The sequence below is a fragment of the Podarcis muralis genome, chromosome 14 (assembly GCF_964188315.1).
Source record: "Podarcis muralis chromosome 14, rPodMur119.hap1.1, whole genome shotgun sequence".
In the NCBI taxonomy this organism is placed as follows: Eukaryota; Metazoa; Chordata; class Lepidosauria; order Squamata; family Lacertidae; genus Podarcis; species Podarcis muralis.
The window spans coordinates 19,137,631-19,159,499 of NC_135668.1; the positions used below are offsets into that span (position 1 = coordinate 19,137,631).

At 42.8% G+C, this 21,869-nt stretch overlaps 1 protein-coding gene across 1 annotated transcript in view; it reads left to right on the forward strand.

The window, feature by feature from the left end:
• CTXND1 (cortexin domain containing 1) overlaps nt 1–18,862 on the forward strand; it is a 39,627-nt gene extending 20,765 nt beyond the window's left edge. Inside the window, exons 2-4 of the mRNA XM_028706805.2 lie at nt 14,760–14,831; nt 16,940–17,026; nt 18,098–18,862. Coding sequence (XP_028562638.1) covers nt 18,152–18,331 — 180 coding nt within the window. The 5' untranslated portion in view covers nt 14,760–14,831; nt 16,940–17,026; nt 18,098–18,151 and the 3' untranslated portion in view covers nt 18,332–18,862. The remainder of the gene's footprint in view (nt 1–14,759; nt 14,832–16,939; nt 17,027–18,097) is intronic.
• Nucleotides 18,863–21,869: the final 3,007 nt, after the last annotated feature.

Sequence of the window (21,869 nt, forward strand, 5' to 3'; positions counted from 1 at the left end):
CACAAAATGTGTCCATAATAAAAGAAATGCACACTCAGATGCTGATGAAGACTTTAAAAAAAGTAGACAAAATGATGCAGAAAAGTGGAGAACTGAATGGATAAATGAGGAACGGAGAGAAACTGGAACCAACAGCTTTGCCCATCCTCCCCGGTTATGGCTCCATCTGGATGGAGAGATTGGGGAGGTGTGCAAAAACTGCTTTTGCATCGCAGTGAATGTTTCAGGGGATGCTGCGGCGGCGACACTGCTTTGCTAAGCCACAGTGCTGCTGGCCAAGGAGTTGGATGACTGAAGGGTGGCTCCACCTCCTCCTTTGACAGTTCCAAGGGTACTGCAGGAGATATCTCACCTGGGTGCCCCTCTAAGGGATGTGGAGCACCAGTTCCCTGCCTGCTCCTCAAGGTCCTTGATCTGTGGAGCATCTGGTTCATTTTCTGAGGATGCATCAACTGGCAGCAGGATTCCAGACACATCATCACTGTAACATCTGGACTGTCTTCAGAGTCCCCAACCAGCTAAGACCACCAGAAGACCTCTTCTTCAGCAAACGGCCATGGAACAGATGACTGGACGCCCTTTTTGTTGTTGCTGCCGAGACTGGCATGTCATGGGTTAAAGAGATATTTTGTCCATACACTGTCGTTTTTGTTTCATTTGGCATCTTCTCTTCCCCAAACCATTTAATTACTTGGATTACAAGCCACTTGAGAGACAGGAGGATTTGCCTTTGGAAAAATTGCTATGAGCCAATGTGAGTCCACTCGGTACAGAATATTTTAGGAATTCCCTCCTCTAATCATCAACTCAGGTGCTGAGTGGGGATGAGCAAATCTGTCAGTTTTGGTTTCCCCTCACATCCTCATTTTCCCTATCTTAAATTTGGTTCTCCACATTTCCAGATCAGTTTGAAAATTTGTTCATTTTTTAAAAGTCTTCATTAAAATTCACCAGCAGTTTAGTGCCAATTTCTCTCAACAATTTCCCCTTAATATACCGTAATGTGCCTTTGTATATTCTTTTCATAAATACAAGCATTGATACACACCTTTCTGTACCCATCACTTGGCTGGAGAACTGCACAGCAAAACTTGGAGAAGGAATTCCCATGGATGGCTGTGTTTGGCTTCATTTATTGTTTCAGGAAAATATCAATTATACAGGACTGCCATTAAATGTAAACTGAATAGTTTCCTGGGTACTGGCAGATATGCAGCTGATATTTGGCCACTGAGAAATAAGGACACATTCTTAAGAAACCCTGAAGGAGAGAGAGAGAACCATAGCCTGTCAAGCTTATCAATAATGGCTATAGATGATCAATGTTATATACACACACACAAACACAGGGACTTCCCCCTCCCCCCCAATACAGTACAATAACCACTGAGGAGACTTGGTAGCTACAGAGTGTTGTACGGCCATTGGAAAACAAAAGCATATTCTTAGAGGGAGGAAATAAAATGATCTGGTAAAGGACAACACAATTGGGTGGTTGACAAGCTAGAAGGCTGAAGAGGAGCTTTGTGTTAGGAAGAGAGAATTTATTTTGTTGCTAGTTTCTTTCATACAAAAATAATTATTCCCATTTACCACAATCATACTCTGCACCCTGAAAGCAGAGAGTTGGTATGGTTAGAGTGGTGGCTTAGGATCTGGGAGAGATCAGGGTTTAAATTCCTGATCAGCCATGAAGCTCAGAGTGACCTTGGTCCGATCATAGACTCTCAGCCTAACCTCTACCTGATATGGTTATTTTGAGGATAAAATGGGGAAGGACCATGTATGCCTTCTTGAGCTCCCTGGATGAAAGGTGGGGTGTAAATGTGATAGATAAAAGAGCTTGACCCTTCTCTCATTCACCAGCTTTAAGTTTGGAATAATACCATGAAATGCTGCTGTAATATACTCCCCAGCAGGCTAACACAGCAGCATTTGAGCAAATTTGTTTTGACAAAGGTTTAAAGCTAAGACGCAGCAGAGCCAAACTGCACACTTAGGTTAATACCTAGAGATTGCTCTTTCCTCTTTTACTTCTTTTGTTTTATATAAAGGATTGCTCTGTTGTTGTTTTTTTAAGGTGCCGTTAGATGCTTTTCCAGATGAGACAGATTTTGGGTTTGCTGACTGAATGTCAGCCCTTTTAGATCTGTGCAATTAGGGCAGCTGCTATGATGCCCTCCCTGGAATTGCATTATTAAATCCATGATTGATTCAATTAGCTTAGAGGAAGGGGAAATTAAAGACGGCATTAGCGCTGCTAGCGTATCACCACCACCATCGCCCTCAAGTCCGTCTTGTGCCAATGGACCGCAAAGCATGTGGGTTACCTGTTGGATTGCGTGCAAAATGTCTTCCTGCTTGTCTCATGTAGGGTTCCCAGTTCAGGAGTATTCCAGACCCTGAGACTTCAGAGCCCAAACCTGAGACCTAGGGGCCGGACATGGTAATATCCAGGAGAACTCTGTGGTCATGAATGGACCAGGTGTGCAGCCCAGGAGTCATTTTGGACTCACAGCTGTCCATGGAGGTGGAGGTTAATTCTGTGCCATAGCATCTGTCTACCAGCTCCATCTGGTACACAGGCTGAGATGTGCATCTAGACTAAATCTTGCATTTCCTCTTTTTGGTGATCCATAAATTGCCACTCCATCTGCAGGCACGGCTTTTTCGGACACAGAACATACTGATGATGTCTGCAGGCCAAGATGTTGTTAAAAGCGCATGAGCCAGGCTGCTGCTTTTTTAAAAGTCATTTGGTAACCTTACACGGAAAGCAAATTACCACAATTACATTTATATATCACCGCGCAGTGAAGTACTGGTGTTGTTGCAGGTGTCATACCAAAGCTTTGAGTTAATCATTCATGGTGATTAGATCAGTTAAAGCAGCCCGAACAAAAACAGAAACTTCTGTGGAATAAACAGGGAAAGGCTTGGTGTACACAGGTCATTTTTTATTTCCCACATTGCTTTGAAACCTGTAGTTCCCCAGATGAATTAAATACTTTTGCCCTATGTCCATTTCTCAAAGGCGGTCTCTAGCGCACGCTAATTATACAGAGCCTCCAAAGTTTCCCAGGCAGGTAACCTTGAAACACTATTAGCAATTTAATGTGGAATTAGTCACGACGGCTGTAAATCTGTTTATCAGCTTACAGCAGAAGTCAAATGCTCTGCAGCATATATAAAGGTGAGCTCCAGAAAAAAGTGGGGCTATTCGGGGGTTATAACCAGCTATTCCCTGCAAGCAGGGCATTCCACTCTCTTCATTCCCCGAATTTCAGTTTTCTTTGCCAGCTTTCAGATTACAATTCATTGGTCGCTGAGTATGGGCAAATTAGTCCATTTTCATTTCTCTCCGCTTCTAATTTTTCCCATCTTCTGTTCTCCACGCTTTTAAAAAAACTCCTCACAAAGATTTATCAGCATTTTAGTGCTAATTTCTCCTAATTATCCATTTTGCATGCAATCTCTCCAGTCAAGTAATGTGTACAAAGATGTATCTACTAGGTGAAAAGTATGCATTAAAGAATCCTGTTATTAGTGTAAATAACACACTAAATGCATTCTATTAAGGGAAATTGCTTTGCAAAAATTTGAGTCTTTTGTTTTTCTTAATCGCCTTGGGATGTTTCAGGAGAAGAGATTCATAAATGGCAACTTGCAGTGAGTACACTTTCATCTTAGATAACACAACACTTTGATAGTTACCGTATTTTTTGCTCTATAAGACTCACTTTTTCCCTCCTAAGAAGTAAGGGGAAATGTGTGTGCGTCTTATGGAGCGAATGCAGGCTGTGCAGCTATCACAGAAGCCAGAACAGCAAGAGGGATTGCTGTTTTCACTGCGCAGCGATCCCTCTTGCTGTTCTGGCTTCTGAGATTCAGAATTTTTTTTTCTTGTTTTCCTCCTCCAAAAACTAGGCGCGTCTTGTGGTCTGGTGCACCTTATAGAGCGAAAAATACGGTATGTTCTTTATTGTAAACCTATAATAAAAACAAAAACCCACCCAACCTCTTGGTTTTCAATCCATGCAGGGGTAGGCAGAGTTGCATAAATATGCTTGTAAACCATATCACCTGCTTCAAGGGTGAAGAATGTCTGCTGTCAACACATGCGTTGATGAAATGTACAAGGACAATGTTTCAGCCCGAGGTGCCTCTGGGCACTCGGAACACAAACACTTACCCTTTCGCCGCACGAGCCCCTAACCTTGGTAAGAAGTTAAGTGGGTCATGTTTTGTGCTCAAGATTAATGGCTTTTTGCTGGTTTCGCCCAGTCCATTAAACATACCCAGGGTCTGCTAAGCGCACTTACTCTCTGCATATAAAGGTGAGCTTCTAATGTTCAATCACGCTTGGGTGTCGCACCTAGCAATGGGGACATACGGTGGGGTTGTGCAACGGAGGGCAGATTCTGTTCAACACGGCTTGCACTGAAATCAGGAAGGACATAAGAAGAGTGAGGCTGGATCAGGCCAATGATCCAACTAGTTCAGCATCTACCAACCGGTTATCTATGGGAAGTGGAACACTCGCGATTCCCAGCAACTGGTAGAAAACAAAAGCAAGAGGTGCCTTGGGAGAGACAATTGGGAGGGTGCAATTCCTGGCACTACAGACTCTTGTGGTCAAAGAGGAAGCTTATCCCAGACCTCCACCCAAGGGTGAAAAGCTTCAGGACTGGATGCCACCCTACATGGCCCTCAAGGCAACACAAGTGCTTCTACTCAACAACAAGAACCCTGTGAGGTAGGTTAGGCTGAGAGATAGTAGCTAGGGCAGAAGGACACTCTTAAGCGTCATGGCTTGAGTGGATATTTGTCCCTAGTCCTGGAATGATACTCTCAACACTACATCCGACCGGCCCATTATAATGTAATGGCGTAGTTGATCATTCATGCACTGTTCTAGAAAGGCACCGACGTTACTGCCTTTTCAAATAAATAATAATAATAATAATAATAATAATAATAATAATAATAATAATATTTAGACCCCGCCCATCTGGCTGGGTTTCCCCAGCCACTCTGGGCAGCTCCCAAGAGAATTAAAAGCACAATAAAACATCAGACATTAAAAACCTCCCGAAACAGGGCCGCCTTCAGTTGTCTTTTAAAAGTAAAATAGTTGTTTATTGCCTTGACATCTACTGGGAGGGCGTTCCACAGGGCGGGCGCCACCACCGAGAAGGCCCTCTGCCTGGTTCCCTGTAACCTCACATCTCACAGTGAGGGAACTGCCAGAAGGCCCTCGGAGCTGGACTTCAGTGTCCGGGCTGAACGATGGGGGTGGAAACTTAGTGATTCTTTTCATATAGAGAGGCATGCGGTGTTGCACAAGCAATCGTGGAATCATAGAACCGTAGAGTTGGAAGGGACCCCAAGGGTCATCCATTCCAGCCCCCTGCAACTCAGGAATCTCAGCTAATTTATAAGTATGCACAGCCAGCTGAAATCATCAATAAGCATTCACCCACAAATGCTGTAGAATTGGTGCTTTTGTAAACACACACATTTTATGAGAGTCACCATATTACAGTGGTACCTCAGGTTACAGACACTTCGGGTTACAGACTCCGCTAACCCGGAAGTAGTACCTCAGGATGAGAACGGAAATCGTGTGGCGGCGGGGCAGCAGCAGCGGGAGGCCCCATTAGCTAAAGTGGTACCTCAGGTTAAGAATAGTTTCAGGTTAAGAGCGGACCTCCAGAATGAATTAAGTTCTTAACCAGAGGTACCACTGTATAACTGTGCTCATTTTCTTTTCATGAAATGCATGGTTGTTGTTAAAAAAAAAGGGGGGGGATAAGCTGCCATTCTTCCATGCCAGTGATTGGCATGGAATGGATATGGGATGGATGGATATGGGATGGATAAATTATCGCTCCTGTCGCTTGCTCATTTTTCCATCCTTACAATTGGCCCATTCCATATAAGCGTGAGACTTATTATATATCCATAAATGCTTGAATGGCCAAGTGGAGAGTTGAACCTTGGTCTCCCAGGTCTTAATCTAACACTCTAACCACTGCACCACAATGACGCTCCATGCTTTTGTCGATGTCCTTTACCTTTTCGTATTTTATCAGTATTGTACTGGCATACAAATTCTTTGCATCTTCTAACAACGGCATAATAAATAACTTAGAACCAAGCAACACCCAGACTTCTTCTTCTTTTATTCCCTAGCATATATCAAACAAGTTTTTCCCACTGCTTTACTGACCAGTTTGGATTTTCAACTATTTTGGCTCCCATTAATCAGTTGTTTGGCATCATATATTGTAAATGATGAATTGATGTACACCAAAAATTGAAGGAAACTGACAAGCTTTACATATCGCAGGTGCCAACTTGGCTTTGCAGCAGTGGCGTAGCATGGGTTGTCAGCACCCGGGGCAAGGCAAGTAATTTGCGCCCCCTAACCCGTGGATTTGTGCCCCCTAACCTATGGATTTGCCCTAACCCCAGATGTTGCGCCCGGAGCGGCCCGCCCCCCCTGCACCCCCCACGCTACGCCACTGCTTTGCAGCATGTATCCTTTAAGCAAGTAAAGGCAGAATTATTCTCCTCCGCCGCCGCCTCGCCTTTTTATATAAAAAGAAGAAATTGGGACCAAACATATTTTGTCCTAAGAAATGCAGTGCTGCTAGATGCCAGTCTGTCCAACACGCTGTGCAAAAGGGACAACCGGAGGGCTTGCCCATTAAAAGAACATTAACCTTGCCTCTATAGCTGTGCTCAGTTTGTTTTGACAAAGAGGCTCTCTGCAATTGACCAGCAATTAACCTTTTTACCTAAGTTTGCTCACCTATGCACAGATTACTCATGCACAAGTTACAGTAAAGTACGATAGAGTTTACTCATGTCTAATTGATGGACAAGATGGCTGAATATTCCATGTTACTTTGACCATTCGACCTTCTGAGGCATCTTTTATTTCATACCATTCATATTGTCTTCCCCGAATACGTTTGTTGATAAGGAAAGTACGAAATTGCAGTTTGTTGGCACAGGTTGACATTAAATGCATTTTAAACCAAAAAACCTAAATGTGACATTTAGAGTTTGGAAAGAACCGCCCGTGGAGCTTGGAGCAATTTATGAGGGGACTGTAATATTCTGCAAAACAAACAAACCCAAACAAACCAAGAACAGAGATGGATGAATCTGTCGTTTTGGTTTCTCATTTTTCCAGTCTATTGTTCAATTCTCCACATTTGCACATAAGTTTGTGGGATTTTAAAAAGATTTCTCACCTCACCCAGCGTTTTCATATTTATTCTAATATATATATTTATTCTAATATATATTTGCATATGCAACTTTGCCTAAGAGACACCTTTTTGCTAGGCAATTTCCCCTATACAAAAGCATTTTAGTGTTGTTTTTACCAATACAGTGGTACCTTGGTTTAAAAACTTAATCCATTCTGGAAGTCCGTTCTTAAACCAAAGCGTTCTTAAACCAAGGTGTGCTTTCCCATAGCAGCAGGGGACTCAGTTTACACTCAACAGGAAATGGAACATGTTCTTATTCCAAGGCAAAGTTCACAAACCAAAACACCTACTTCCGGGTTTGCAGTGTTCTTCCTCCAAGTTGTTCATAAACTAAGCTGTTCTTAAACTAAGGTACCACTATACATGTGTTTTTTAAAACGCACACTGGATCTTAGTATATATATTATTGTACGTATTATTTTGTTGGAGAACTGCATTGAAAAAAAGCGAGAGAAGTGTGGTTTTGGAAGGATGGCTGCATTTTGTTTCTTGTAATGTAACTGGAAATGCAAATTAAGTAGGTTGGACTATCAATAGGAACTGAACCAAACCAAATGCAAGGCAAAAATAGCAGCTAGCCAGGTAGATTTTCTGACAATGGGCCTTCCCATTGATAAGAGGGGATCAGCCAAAGTTGCTCTAGATGGGATGCAATGTGTCAATGGACTTGGGATGCTGTCCATATTACAGAATTATACAGAGTAAACAAACCGTACATCAAGAGGAGAGAAGGTTAATCTTGGCAAGTTGTATAATGCTGTGGACTAAAGTAATGGCCTGAATGGCTCAATGCTTGGATGGTTTTTAAATGCTGGAGAATGGAAAACATATTATGAATCACCCCCAAGGATTATTAAAATGCAAGCACCGGATTGATTGTGATGTATGAACTATAGCGCATAACTGACATGAATAATTGTGTCAGGCCGGAGACTGACAGTGCTCCAGACTGCACCAGACAAAAGCAGACCATCACTCAAAAGGGGTTTTATGAGCAACCTAGCACAGAGGCGTTGACATTTCCTCATTTTAAAAATGGCGAATCAAAGGTCCATTTCCTAAATCCACAGACATTTATTTGTTGAATGGCAAAATTAAGATGGATGTGCCGTCTTCCATGAGGAGTATTTTAAAGGAGCGTTAAAGATTTGTTTTCAGTCTATTAATTTGTGCATAATAGATGTTTCCTACATCTGATCTCATTAACTGTCAACGCCAAGCTGATCCATTGTGTTTGGAACCAAGAAAGGAACCACAGGGGCCACAAAACAGTTGTCCTGGATGAGCAGGGTTAAAAGTGGTACTGCACCAAAGTAAGCGAGTGCGCTTATGTGGCTCCCAGGGACACATGAATCTGTTAACTTCGGGCCTCATCTGCACTATACTTTGAAAGCAGTTCCATACCACTTTAAAGAGTTGTGGCTTCCATCCCAGGGCTATTTTTCTAGAAAAAGAGGTCACCATGAATGCCTCCCTTGTTCTCTTATAATGGCGCCCACCTGAGAGGTGCCAGAACTGAGTTCCGGCTGAAAAATAAGCCCTGCTTTCCCCAAAGAATTATGGAGACTGTAGAGAGTTTTCAGGAGACCCTTACAATGCCAGAGTGTTTTAACAACCAACCTCTCTTGCCATGGAGCTCTGGGAACTGTAGTTCTCTGAGGGAAACAGGGGTCTCCTAACAGCTCTTAGCACCTTTAACAATTTGCAGTGCTGAGGGTGCAAATGGGGTCTTGGGTTCTCTCCATTTAATGTTTTTTTCCCTTTCAGTCTTGCGTTCAATTGGCCCCACTGTGAATTCCACACCCCTACCCAGCAAAAAATTTCAATTTCATGTGAGGCCCTTTTAAGAAAAAGCCACACCAGATGATGTTGAAATGTGGAGAACTCAACTTGAGATTGGAGGGAAAATGAGAAACTGAGAAAAACTAAAACTGACAGATTTGCCGCCCCATCCTCAGTTAGAGGGCACCAGCAAACTGGCACAAACAACGAGGAGAAGCAGGAAGAGGAGCAACAGGGCCAGGAATCAGAGGTTAGCATTGGACCTTCACAGTTGCTCGGAAATACCAACTTCTGATGCTGAGGCAACAGAAAGAATGGCACTTCCTGTTCCTCCACACCAGCCATCTTGAAATAACACTTTTGCATTCTCCACAGCCCCAATTCCCTGGCCCAGGGCCAATTTCTGAATCTCCAGGCCAGTCTGGTTGAGGTAGAGAAGCAAAAAATTCAGATCAGAAGTAGATGGGAAACGCAGAGGAAAAGGAAATATTTCACATCCTTGTTTATGGCCCAAATCTGCTCATGCCTCTTATCGGCTGTTTACCGTGAAAGGCTTCCTAAAGATCTTGGAAGTCCGAGCTTTGGTAAGGTAGAGTCAACGCAAGGAAGTTTAAGGCAAAAATAGCAGCTGGTGACCACTGACGACTGGCTGATTCCTCTAAGCCAGTGGTGTCCAAACTTTTTAAAAAGAGGGCCAGATTTGATGAAGTGAAGGGCCGTTGACCTTTTTAAAAGGATTTTACTCCAAAGTTGTTGAGTTTTTTTAGCGTTGGCGTTGTTTTTAATCTTTTAGTTTTGAAGTTGTTGAGGGTTTTTTAGGATTTTAGTGTTGAGAGTCATTCTGCATAGAAACAGTAAGGATGTTTGTACCTTTAAGAACAGTTTCTGTAAGCTCTGGGCTGATGGGATACAGCTGGCCATGACTACAAAAGGAGAAAAGCTGCAGTTTGAACTCTGCCTGCAGGAAAAACACCCACAAGCTTTGCTGTTTGTTGTTTTATAATAAAACCTTTATTTAGTTTGGTTTTACACCGCTCTCTGGTGTCACAGTCTCTGTCATCTGCCACCAGAGGAAAATCCCCCTCTAACATTTAGGATTTTACCCCAGGAAATAAACTGCCACAGGGGCCGGATTAAACCGACTGGTGTGCCAGAGTAGGCCCCCGAAACAGACTTTGGACATGCCTGCTCTAAGGAGCACTTGCTTAACATTTTTTTTCATTTCGTTATATATTGTTTCCCAAAATTGTTTGATGTTTAAACAATTCCACCATATATGTATCATAGTACCTTTTCCAGTGTTGCATCGCCAGCAGACATCGCTACAATTTTTATTCATTTTTGCTATTCTTTCAGGTGTTAAATACCATCTATGTTGTATTTTGAGGTAATTTTCTTTCACTATATAACAGATAGTGAATTTCATATCTTCTTTCCACAATTTTTCCCCATTGTTCAAACATAATATTTTTCCCAATATCTTGCGCCCATTTAATCATTGATGCTTTAACCAATTCATCCTTTGCTTCCCACTCTAAGATCAGATTATACAATTTAGATATATATTTTTATTTTCCTTGTATTAAGTATTTATCGAATTTTGATATTTCTTTTTCAAATCCTAACTTTTTGTCTTTCACTAATCTATACTTAATTTGAATATATTGGAACCAATCACTAATATGAGCTTTAATTTTTGTATAATCCTTTAATTCCAATTCTCCGTTTTCTTCCTTTAATACAATTTTATAGGTAGCCCAATTTTCTTTCATATTTAATTTTTTCACTGCGACAATTTCTGCCGGCGATGTTAGCAGGGCATTCTTAATAATTGTCAAGTATACATTTTATTTTATGGAATATTTTTTAAAACAATACTATTTCCATGTTTATACCGAGTCCAACCATTGGTCCATCTAGCTCAGTATTGTCTACCCTGAATGGCAGTGGAAAGGGACATTTTTCAACCATACTTGGAGATGCCAATAATGGAACCTGGGGGACTGCTGCCTGTGGTGAGATGCTAAATTGGTTTTATGGTCCATTCCCACGCTGTCACTGGTTAAACCCACTTGCGCGCAACAACAGTGTGGTGCAGCAGCCCCAACAAAGCAGTACCATAATGTTAGAGAGAGAGGTTTGGAAGAGAGATTCCTACTCTTTCGTAGCAAAGGTAGCACAATGGTGATTGTTCCAAGCACGTTAAAACTTGTTATGATTTGCACCTGCCGTCATCCACCTCTAAACAAATGTTCCCCACAAAAATACTTAGGCTAGAATAAATCCCAAACATTTAACTCTGCAAATAAGTGAAGATTTTACTCACAGGGTTCCAGGAGTTACAGCAAGCACGTTAAAACTTGTTTTGATTTGCATCTGCCCTCATCGACCTCTAAACAAATGTTCCCCACAAAACTACTTAGGCTAGAATAAATCACATTTAACTCTGCAAATAAGTGAAGATTTTACTCACAGGGTTTCAGGAGTTACAGCAAGCAAGTCTTCATCGGTTGACGGTGAAATGAAGAAGAAAGGTTCCAAATGACTTAAAAGAAAGAACTTGGTTTCCTTACAAAAGAATCAGGCAATACAAATCTCTTGTTAAAGAGGTTTTCCATCTACTTGGTTTTTCTTCAGCTGCAATTCTGGCTTCTTTGATGAAGCAAAGCAAAGAGAGAAAAGGGAGGAAGCAAAGGCTGTTGGGAGCCTGCTAAGCTCCACCCACTGGCACCTGGAGCTCAGGTTAACCCTTTCATGCACGCAAGTGTGAGTCGGTAACTGTATATTACAACATAATATGGGTTGCTTGGCTCCAGGCCCTTTACAGTGCTACGCCAGGTAAGCCTGGAGAAACTGGCAGCTGGAAGATGGGGGCCAAAAAGGTGGTAGACACTGGGACTGGGCATAGGATTGGTTCTTGTGGGCCCAGCTAAGGTGCATGGCCCCATAGCAAGTGCCCCAGTATTCCAGGTTGTCATTCCCAGAGCATCATTTTGTCTTGGACCAAGGCCTTTTCATCAAGAATGAAGCAAAGGAGGAAATGTTTAAGTCCCTTCCCCCAGGACCTCCTCTGATCCGGATACTTGTCAGTTGTAAACACCCCCCCCCCCCCCGCAAAAAAGATGGTACCATTTGCATTTTTAAGAACAGACATATTCAATGCAACTATGCATTTTACATCACGTCTAGCTTGGTGCTTCAAATCCCCTATTTACAGAGAGAGGAAGCAGAGTCCCAAAGCCCACCCTCGCTTGAATTGCAGGAAGAAATCCTAATAGTTAGCTGTATTGTTTTGATCATACAAAGCAAACAACAACAACAACAACAATTCTCTCCCCCTCTCCCATACACACACACACAGCCATCCTCAACTGGAGCGGTTTCATACCTCATTCCTAGAATCCATTTTGTTGCTGGGGAACATCAATTCAATTATCAAGTTAAGTCAATTGCTGGAAAAGCAATTAAAAAACCCCAAAACACTATTAGAACTATTGAAGGGGATCCTGATTTAGCAAATTACCAGGAAATGATTTAAAGGATACTGGTGGTGATTTCGTAATATGATGACTGAAACTTGAGCCCGACGCATGTAACTTTCCCAAAACATTCATTTGATATTCTTTCCAGTGCTGCAGTGCAAAAGAAGCGGCATCTCTCCCCACCCAGACTACCATTTGTAAGCAAATTTTAACAAATAATAGTTTGTCCAACAAAACAGCCAAGTGATCATACGGATAGCAAATATGATGCTTAGGAAAGAGCTGTTTCCGTCTGCCTTTGGGCACGCAGAGAGAAGAGGTTGGCTACCAAATATAGCTGAAAAAGAACTCCAGGATACTCACGTTTGAACAATGCAGATTGTCTCTAGACATGATCACTGGTCTAAAACAACAATACGAAACAAATTATATATCTATGTATGACTTGTTGCTCTACTCACTTATTCTGTATGTTTATTGTTTTTGTAGAAAATTAAGAAAATTAAAAATGTCTCCAGGCCTGATGCACCCATCAAGATGCATTAATGCAAGTTTAGGTCCTATCTGCACTGTAAATTTAAAGTGCCATACCACTTTAAGCAGTCATGGCTTCTCCATAAGAATCATGGGAATTGTAGTTTGTTAAAGGTGCTGAGAGTTGTTGGGAGACCCTTGTTCCCCTCACAGAGCTACCATTCTCAGAGTGGTTTAACCACCAATGCCTCTTTTCAAGGAACTCTGGGATTTCAGCCATGAAGGGAATCGGAGTCTCCTAACAACTCCCAACACCCTTAGCAAACTACACTTCCCAAGGTTCTTTGGGGGAAGCCATGATTTTAAAGTGGCATGATACTGCTTTAAGTATGTAGTGCAGATGGAACTTTAGAAGCAACAAACCATAGCTTTCTTTAGCATGGATTGCCTGAAGGGCATCACATGAATGAATGTCCTTCTCTAGTCTACTGATTTGTGAAATTCCCAATTTCGAGCTACTCTATAAATACTCTTTCATTTCCAGAGGAAGAAGGGGGGAAAACCTCACAGGTTGTAGGGGAAACACTATTTAAAGTCTCTGGGCCTCAGAGACAAAATGAGTTAGAGAATTGTCATGAATTAAATGAGGCATATAAGAGCTGATGCAGCTCTGCAAATTACACAGCTAATAGAAGAAGCCGAACAGAAGAATTGAAAATGCCCAAAAGGAGCTACAGATAAAGGAACCCCACAGCTGCCGTCAGCTTTGCTGATGTAATAATATAATAGACTGATTTCTTTCCTGAAAGAACTTTAGCAGGAGAAAAAATACAATTAAGTTTGCTGGGGAATGTTGCAGATCAAACATATTGCTCTCTCTGGGCAGTAGAAGTCACTACCCTGTCTATATCAATCAACAGGATTTCGCTTCATAATCAGAGAAGCCTGTTTTTTTTTACATTTTATTTAAATCAAAGTGGGATGATTACAGACACTGCAATATGATTAAACCATCCAGCCTGCAGTTTAATGGACCTGGAACTGAAATTAGAAGCAGATTCATTGGTATCATTTTGAAGAGGTGGCAGATAATTAAGTGGCTCTTATACTGACTCATGAGAACATTCATTTCACATTAAAGTCTGCATGGGGTGAGAGTTGCCAATGTTAGGATGGAATTTGTATAAACCTGTGATGGATATGAAAATTTGGCTTCTAAAGTTCCATTGAGATAAATGGTTTGCACATGGTGTTCTTCCTCAAAAACTCAGTAGGTGTTCTTCTCAATGAGAAGATATCAGCATCATAATCATCATCATCATCTTATATGTATGCCACCTTTCCATAGCTGAAACTATGCTCAAGGCGGCTTATAACATGATAAGATTTACATAATTACAAACATAACAAAAGTCATAAATGTTAGCCGCTTTGAGACTCCTTCGGGTAGTGATAAAGTGGGATATCAAATCCAAATCCAAACTCTTCATGGCTTCTGCCACAGAATCCTGGGACCTGTACTTTGTTATTGGTAGGGCATTCCCAGTCCTACATGGAGAGGCCAGGAATTGAACCCAGAACCTTCTACATGTAAAGCGCACGCTCTACCGCCAATTCTCTCAATCACCGAGATGTTTGACAGTCATCCCTTAATTACTCTCATAATTGAATGAGATTTATCATACTTTTAAGTGCACGTACAAATGACGCCTTCATGATATTACCATTCTTCCAGGTCTCAGCCTGAACGAATCTTTGTGAAGTCTCGATGTTACAAAGCTGAGAAGCAAAGGCACCAAGAATTAGAGTAAGTAAGCACCAGAACTTGCTCAGATGCCCACCTCCAACATGCGAGAGTTTGTTTGAATGATTGTATATGTGTAAGATTGGATTTGCTCAGTGCTTTTTTTCCTGAAGGTATTCAAGGGTACATAATCCTGGCACCATTTTTCTAGGAAAAAAGCACTGGTTAAAAATGTAACACTTACAGTAACGATTTCATGGTAAGTACCGGCTCCTTTTTTCTAGAAGAAAAGCACTGAGTTTACTGTATTAAATTAGAAAGGAAAACTGAAGTGTGGGTGGGTTCCCACGAGGCAAGACACAGCAATACGAACAAAGCAACTGTTTATATACATTTCTGAAGGCTTGGGCCACTCCCACTCCCAACGTGATTGGCTGTCTAAACTTCCAAACTGCAAATCATAACTCAGAGTTCAAGGGCCAATGGCAGAGGCCCAAATCCTGAAATGTTCTGTGATTGGACATCATGTATCGAATCAGAACACAGGGGCTCAGAATCCTTGGTCCAGACTCAAGCTCAGGCAAACACAGACCACTGAATACGTAACAAAAATGACACTTTCTCTGTAGTCACCAGTTTGGGGTCAGGAAATCTCCACAGACTGGCAGGCCTGTGCGGATCTTCTTTGAATGTGTTTTGTTAGAATAAAGTTACAAACTCAAGCCAAATGGCAGTTGGTTCCTGGCAGGGGCCCCTGGCTGGCTTAGCCCTCTGAAGCCTGGGACAAGTGCCCTCACCCCTGCCCAGGCCTGCAGACTGAGGAAGGAAATGCACATTGGTTGCTGGGGACAAAAGTTATGGTTGATGGATTACAGAAACAGCAGGAGGAATGGCGCATGACAGATTGCTATTGTTGCTTGGGGATTACAGCAAAGAGAGTCTTTTTTCTCCTAGGCTTCATTTCTGCATAGTTGTGTGAGTAGGGTTGCCATAGTTAAAAAAGTGAAAATCCAGACATTTCGCTGATTTCCACCCAGACACTGCGTTTGGCAACCTTATGTGTGGGGGGACTTTAAAGCAGTGGTGCAGGAACAGGGAGGGAGCTTCACTCGGTCACTCTTCTGCTCATAGCAGGAGTGATAACATCATCTGCTAGTGCAGTATTTGCCAATGCTGTAAGCTTAAGGGTGTGCATTGCTGCATGTTGCCCATTGGGTAGGCTGCAAGCCAGGGAGGCCAACAGTAGGTGGCGCTAGAGCCAATGGCAGGTGCAATCACAACTGGTGCTGGTTTTCTCCCCACCCTCCTCCCTGTCGAGCTCTATAAAGGCAACCCTGAGGCCACATTCCCACTATCCATTTGAAGCACAATGATAACACTTTATAAGTTATGGCTTCCTCCAAAGAGCTCAAATTCCCAGAGTTCCGTGGGAAGAAGGATTGATTGTTAAGCACTTTGGTATCATAGTTCTTTAGTGGATGGTGGGAATGTGGCCCTAGCTAGAACATATTGATAGGATCCTAGAATTTGCAAAATAAATCAGGGTGTGTAAAGAGAAGTTATCCCCATATTTTTCGCTCTATAAGACGCACCAGACCATAAGACGCACCTAGTTTTTGGAGGAGGAAAACAAGAAAAAATAATATTCTGAATCTCAGAAGCCAGAACAGCAAGAGGGATCGCTGCACAGCGACCCCTCTTGCTGTTCTGGCTTCTGGGATAGCTGTGCAGCCTGTATTCGCTCCATAAGACGCACATGCATTTCCCCTTACTTTTTGGGAGGGAAAAATTGAGTCTTATAGAGCAAAAAAATACGGTATATTAATATGAAAAGCATGGAATAAGCCTCCTGGTGTCTTTTAGACTTTGATTGATGGCTAAAGTTATGATTTAACTGGAACACTTTCGTTTGACCTTTGTCTGTTTTTAAATTCTTTGCACTGGTTGTCCCTCATATCTTACTGACGGACATATCCTTGAGGCTGACATGGTTTTAATACCGTGTTTCTGCACCTCACAGAAATATCCAGTGCCAGCCCTATTTATGTAATGTGAACAAGAGATTAATAATTTTCAGGATAGCAGCCCGACAGATTTGGAACAGAGAAATAAATGTTCATTTTTAAGGCCACAGGAGAGTGAAATTTATATTTTTGTCGCTTTTGCCATAGGGGCCATACCCATCGCCTTTCAGCCTGATCCGGGGCGTATGACAAAGAAACATTCCTTACACAGCAGTGGCCCATCTTGTATATCAGGTCAGTTTCCTTGTGTAGCCCCTGTTAAACCACTTTTATAACTCTGTGCATTTCTCCCCACCCCCATTTTATGTTGTTATTTCTATGTATATTATGCTATGGCCGCATGGCTAATGCAATAAAATCATTATATATATAACTCTGTGAGGGGACATGGGGACCTTGTGGGAGGGAAGCCATGACTGTTTGAAGTGGTATGATTTAAAGGCATAGTTCAGATGGGGCCTTGGTTTTTGCTGGACTTTTATGTTGATTCAAGGAAAAAATAGGTATAAAAAGAGAATGCCTGGATATCAAGATCCATGTTTGCCGCAAGTACTCTTTGGTGAGCAAAATCTCTCCCAGCAGAGATTTAAAGTCGCAAAATATGCAGCAAAGTAAAGCATGAAAATATGGGCTGTTCAACCTTTAAAATATGCCCTTTAAAGTGAGATCCAAAATGTCCCCTTAAAAGTTTATTTTCAGAGTTTCCCTCTTCCTGCAGCATAGGAAAAAGTCACATGCTTGGTGACTTCAAAAAATCGTTTACTTACAAACTCTTCAAAGGTCAGATTAATGAGTTGTGGGGGGGGGGGTGCACAGGCAGTAAAACTTGGCTTAGTTGCAAAAGTGGTGAAAGTTCCTAAATTATTGGTATAGGGACTCAAGAGTGGCTGGTTAGAGCCATGCGGCTGAGCTGGACCAGCTCAACCTCCTCACATGCAGAGCTTCTCAGGTAGAGTGGCCGTGGGGGACAGGTGGGAGACAATAGGCTTTATTGCCTGTTTCTTCTCAAGGTGAGGGAAGTGGACATTATCTAAACTTGGCAGGACAGCTTACTCTATGGTATTAACCCCTTCGTGCATTAATTAGACTTGAGCATATTGGTTATATGAGGCTGCTTATCCCACACTTGGGTGTCCTGACACAAAGATGGAGCCTCTGAAGTCAGTCCCAAGTCTAGGCAGGTGTGTTTAGGTGCATAAGCACCTTAACTTGCTTCTTAAAAAAACAACAACCAGCCAAGGACATGGGCTGTAGATTTCATGACACGTTGCTCAGTCAGTCCCCTCTCCTTGTCGTCTTCCACAGGTGTACAATGAGGGTAGCAGTGGGAATCAACCCTGATGTGGAGAGACATAAACCATGGAAGGACCAACACCCGAACCCGTCTTTGTCGACGTGGACAAAGGACTAACGCTAGCATGCTTCGTCTTCCTTTGCCTCTTCCTGATCGTCATGATTATCCGCTGCGCGAAAGTCATCATGGACCCTTACAGCGCCATCCCGACGTCTACATGGGAGGAACAGCACCTGGATGACTGACAGGGGAGAGAGGGGAGGAGGCGGGCAACAATCATGAAGCCACATGGACCAACCAAAAGCTTGTGCGAGAGAGCACAACACGGACAGCTGCCTTGCCTGGAGGAGGGCACAAAATATTATACAGCTTTTCCGAGATGCACAGGGCAATGTAGGTCCCTTTGAGAGCACACTGGTGATAGCTTCCTGCCTATCAGCCTCGATACATCGCCGTGTCCTTTCTCCTTCCGAAGGAGTGACCTCCAGGTTTTAATGAGGAAATGATTATGATTGTATATCAAGTAGCACAAAAGCTCTCTAGGCACTAGAAAATCCCTTCCAAGCTTTTTTCTAGTATAATCTCTATTAAGCACCTTCTCTCTGTTTTAAATCGTTATTTGTAATTGAAATGGGCAAATACATGCTATAAATACAGGCAGATGCTATGCAGAGATACCAGGGCGGTATGAGGGTCAAAGACGAGGGGGGATGGCATTTTAAAACGAGGGCACTCTTTACAAGATTGGCAATAATAATAAAGAAACCTTAAGGGTTGTTGTTTTTCTCTCCGTTGTAACTGGAGTGGGTTGCAAGGTTGATTAAAAACCAGTGTCATAACAGATGTGCAGAATACGGACATCTGCTCCTTGACTTTCAAAGCACAGAGCTTCTCCCAAAGAACCTGGGAACTGTAGTTTGTTAAGGGCACTGGGAATAGTAGCTGTGTGGGGAGTAAACTGCAGTTCCCAAGATTTATTTTTTTCCAGGGAAACCATCTGTTTAAATGCCTGGTTTGGATCTCTGATAGCATTTAGGTGAGCTATCCTTGGAGGCTATGTTATGAAGCCTCTTTGGAGCCTCTGTTAATAGTGGGTGACCTCTGAGGAAGAGTCTGCTTCTTGTCTGCTACTTCTAATAGTGAACTCATTGGATCCACGCAAATGGATCTGGAGTCGATGCACGACTTTTATGAAAATAGAGGGAAGTTATCAGCATCTTCAGATGAACCCCGAGGTATAGGGAAGCATCTCTAGATATCCACACAAACCAAAAGGGGGGCAAGCCCATGGCAGGCCCAGCACCAATGGTCAGAGGATTGTGCCCCATGCTAGTCCTACTCAGAGTAGACCCATTTAAATTAATGAACCTAAGATAGCCATGTTCATTAATCTAAGTGGGTCACCTCTGAGTGGCTACAACCCAAAGACTCACTGCATTTCCCCTCCACTTCCCCTGGGTCCTAGCAATAAATAAGTCCGTCCTTCATATATATCCTGCTTTTCATAGAGATGGGCATTGGTTACTGATGAAATATAGGCCACCAAACATGCGCTGATCTTAAAATGAATGACTCCCCTCTTGTTCCCAGTTTCACGGGAGGTATTTTTAGCCGAGTCTAGACAGTCATCTGTCAGGGATGCTGCAGCTGCCAGAATCATACCTTGAACAAGGAGTTGAACTAGACTGGGGTGGTGAGCAGGTTTCAGGGCTCCAGGACCTGTATTATTATTATTATTATTATTATTATTATTATTATTATTATTATTATTTATCATCATCATCATCTTCTCAAGATCTACCAACTGGAGCCAGATGCAAATGATGCACAATTAGAATGCAAGGTTCCTTTGAGCACATTTGGAGCCAATGAATGTGTTTTTCTGTACCAGAACTGAACTGGGAGTGCCCTCACACAAAATTCCTCTCCTGGTTTCCTTTCTTCATTTAGGCAGCCTAAGAACAAGGCTCCATCTGCACTACTTTTAAAGAAGTATATTACTTTAAACAGACATGGCTTCATGGCTTCCCCCAATGAATCCTGGGAAGTGTAGTTTGTTAAGGATGCTGAGAGGCGTTAATCAGTGTTTCCCAACCTTGGGCCTCCAGCTGTTTTTGGACTACAACTCCCATCATCCCTAGCTAGCAAGACCAGTGGTCAGGGATGATGGGAATTGTAGTTCAAAAACAGCTGGAGGCCCAAGGTTGGGAAACACTGCGTTAAGTGACCCCCCTTTCCCCCTCCCCCTGAGACCTACAATTCCCAGAGTTCCCTGTAAATAAGGATTTATTGTTAAGCCACTCCGTTGCCCTGTGAAGGAAACAGGGGTCTCCTAACAACGCTCAACATCCCTTATCAAACTCCACTGTTTAAAGTGCTATGATACTGCTTTCAGTGTGTTCTGCAGATGGGGCCCAATTCATTTTGTCATTGCTATTCTTGAACATTTGGGAGTCGGAAGCCCTTGCAAGGCTTCCCCATCTGCCTTCTGCCTACCTCTGGACAAGATGACCTTCACCAAACTTGCCACATCTGGATGAAGAGCAAGGAGGGGGCCTCATGTCACATGACAACTATGAAAGCCAGCCTCTGGGGGGGGGGGGGAGGCAGTGGGCACCTTTGCAGTGTTGTTGAGAAAGAACTGTGGGTGCCAGTAACAAAATGGCTGCCGTGGCAGAGTGTGACAAATTGCAAAATGGCTGCCACATCTAAATGAGCATTAAAAGATAGTAAAGGTAAAGGTACCCCTGCCTGTATGGGCCAGTTGTGTCCGACTCTAGGGTTGTGCGCCCATCTCACTCTATAGGCCGGGGGCCAGTGCTGTCCGCAGACACTTCCGGGTCACGTGGCCAGCGTGACAAGCTGCATCTGGCGAGCCAGCGCAGCACACGGAACGCCGTTTACCTTCCCGCTAGTAAGCGGTCCCTATTTATCTACTTGCACCCAGGGGTGCTTTCGAACTGCTGGGTTGGCAGGCGCTGGGACCGAGCAACGGGAGTGCACCCCGCCGCGGGGATTCGAACCGCCGACCTGACGATCGGCAAGTCCTAGGCGCTGAGGCTTTACCCACAGCGCCACCCGCATTAAAAGATACGGGACCACAAATCGATGTGGACACAGCCTTGCCACCAACGAGAATTCTCACAGAGAAAAACTCATTGCACCTCTGTGGGCATGTTTAAGGGGGCATGTTCAGTGCAGGAGGTGCATACACACCTACGTTCCTTCCAACTACATACCGTGGTACTTTGGTTCTCAGACTTAGTCCGTTCCAGAAGTCTGTTCCAAAACCAAGGCGTGCTTTCCCATAGAAAGTAATGCAAAACAGATTAATCCGTTCCAGACCTTAAAAAAACAACCCCTTAAACAGCAATTTAACATGAAGTTGAAACCATTGATCCATAAAATGAAAGCAGTAATCAATGTACTGCACTATAAAATAAATAAGATAGTATTGTAGATGATAAAAATTAAAATTAATTTCTTTTCTTACCTGTACTGATTATAGTCATTATTTGGATAGGAGGCTTTTATCCATTTCTGCAGTCACTCACTCACTCACTCAATCAATCAATCAATCAATCAATCAATCAATAGCTGAACTGGGTTCCACACAGTCACAAAAACAAATTAACTGAAAAAACCTCAAAAACCAAAACGCAAATTAAATATCAAAAACAAAAGCACCAAACTTAATCCGTTCTGGAAGTCCGTTTGGCTTTCAGAACGTTCAAATACCAAGGTGCAGTTTCTGATTGGTGCAGGTGCTGCAGAAACAATAGC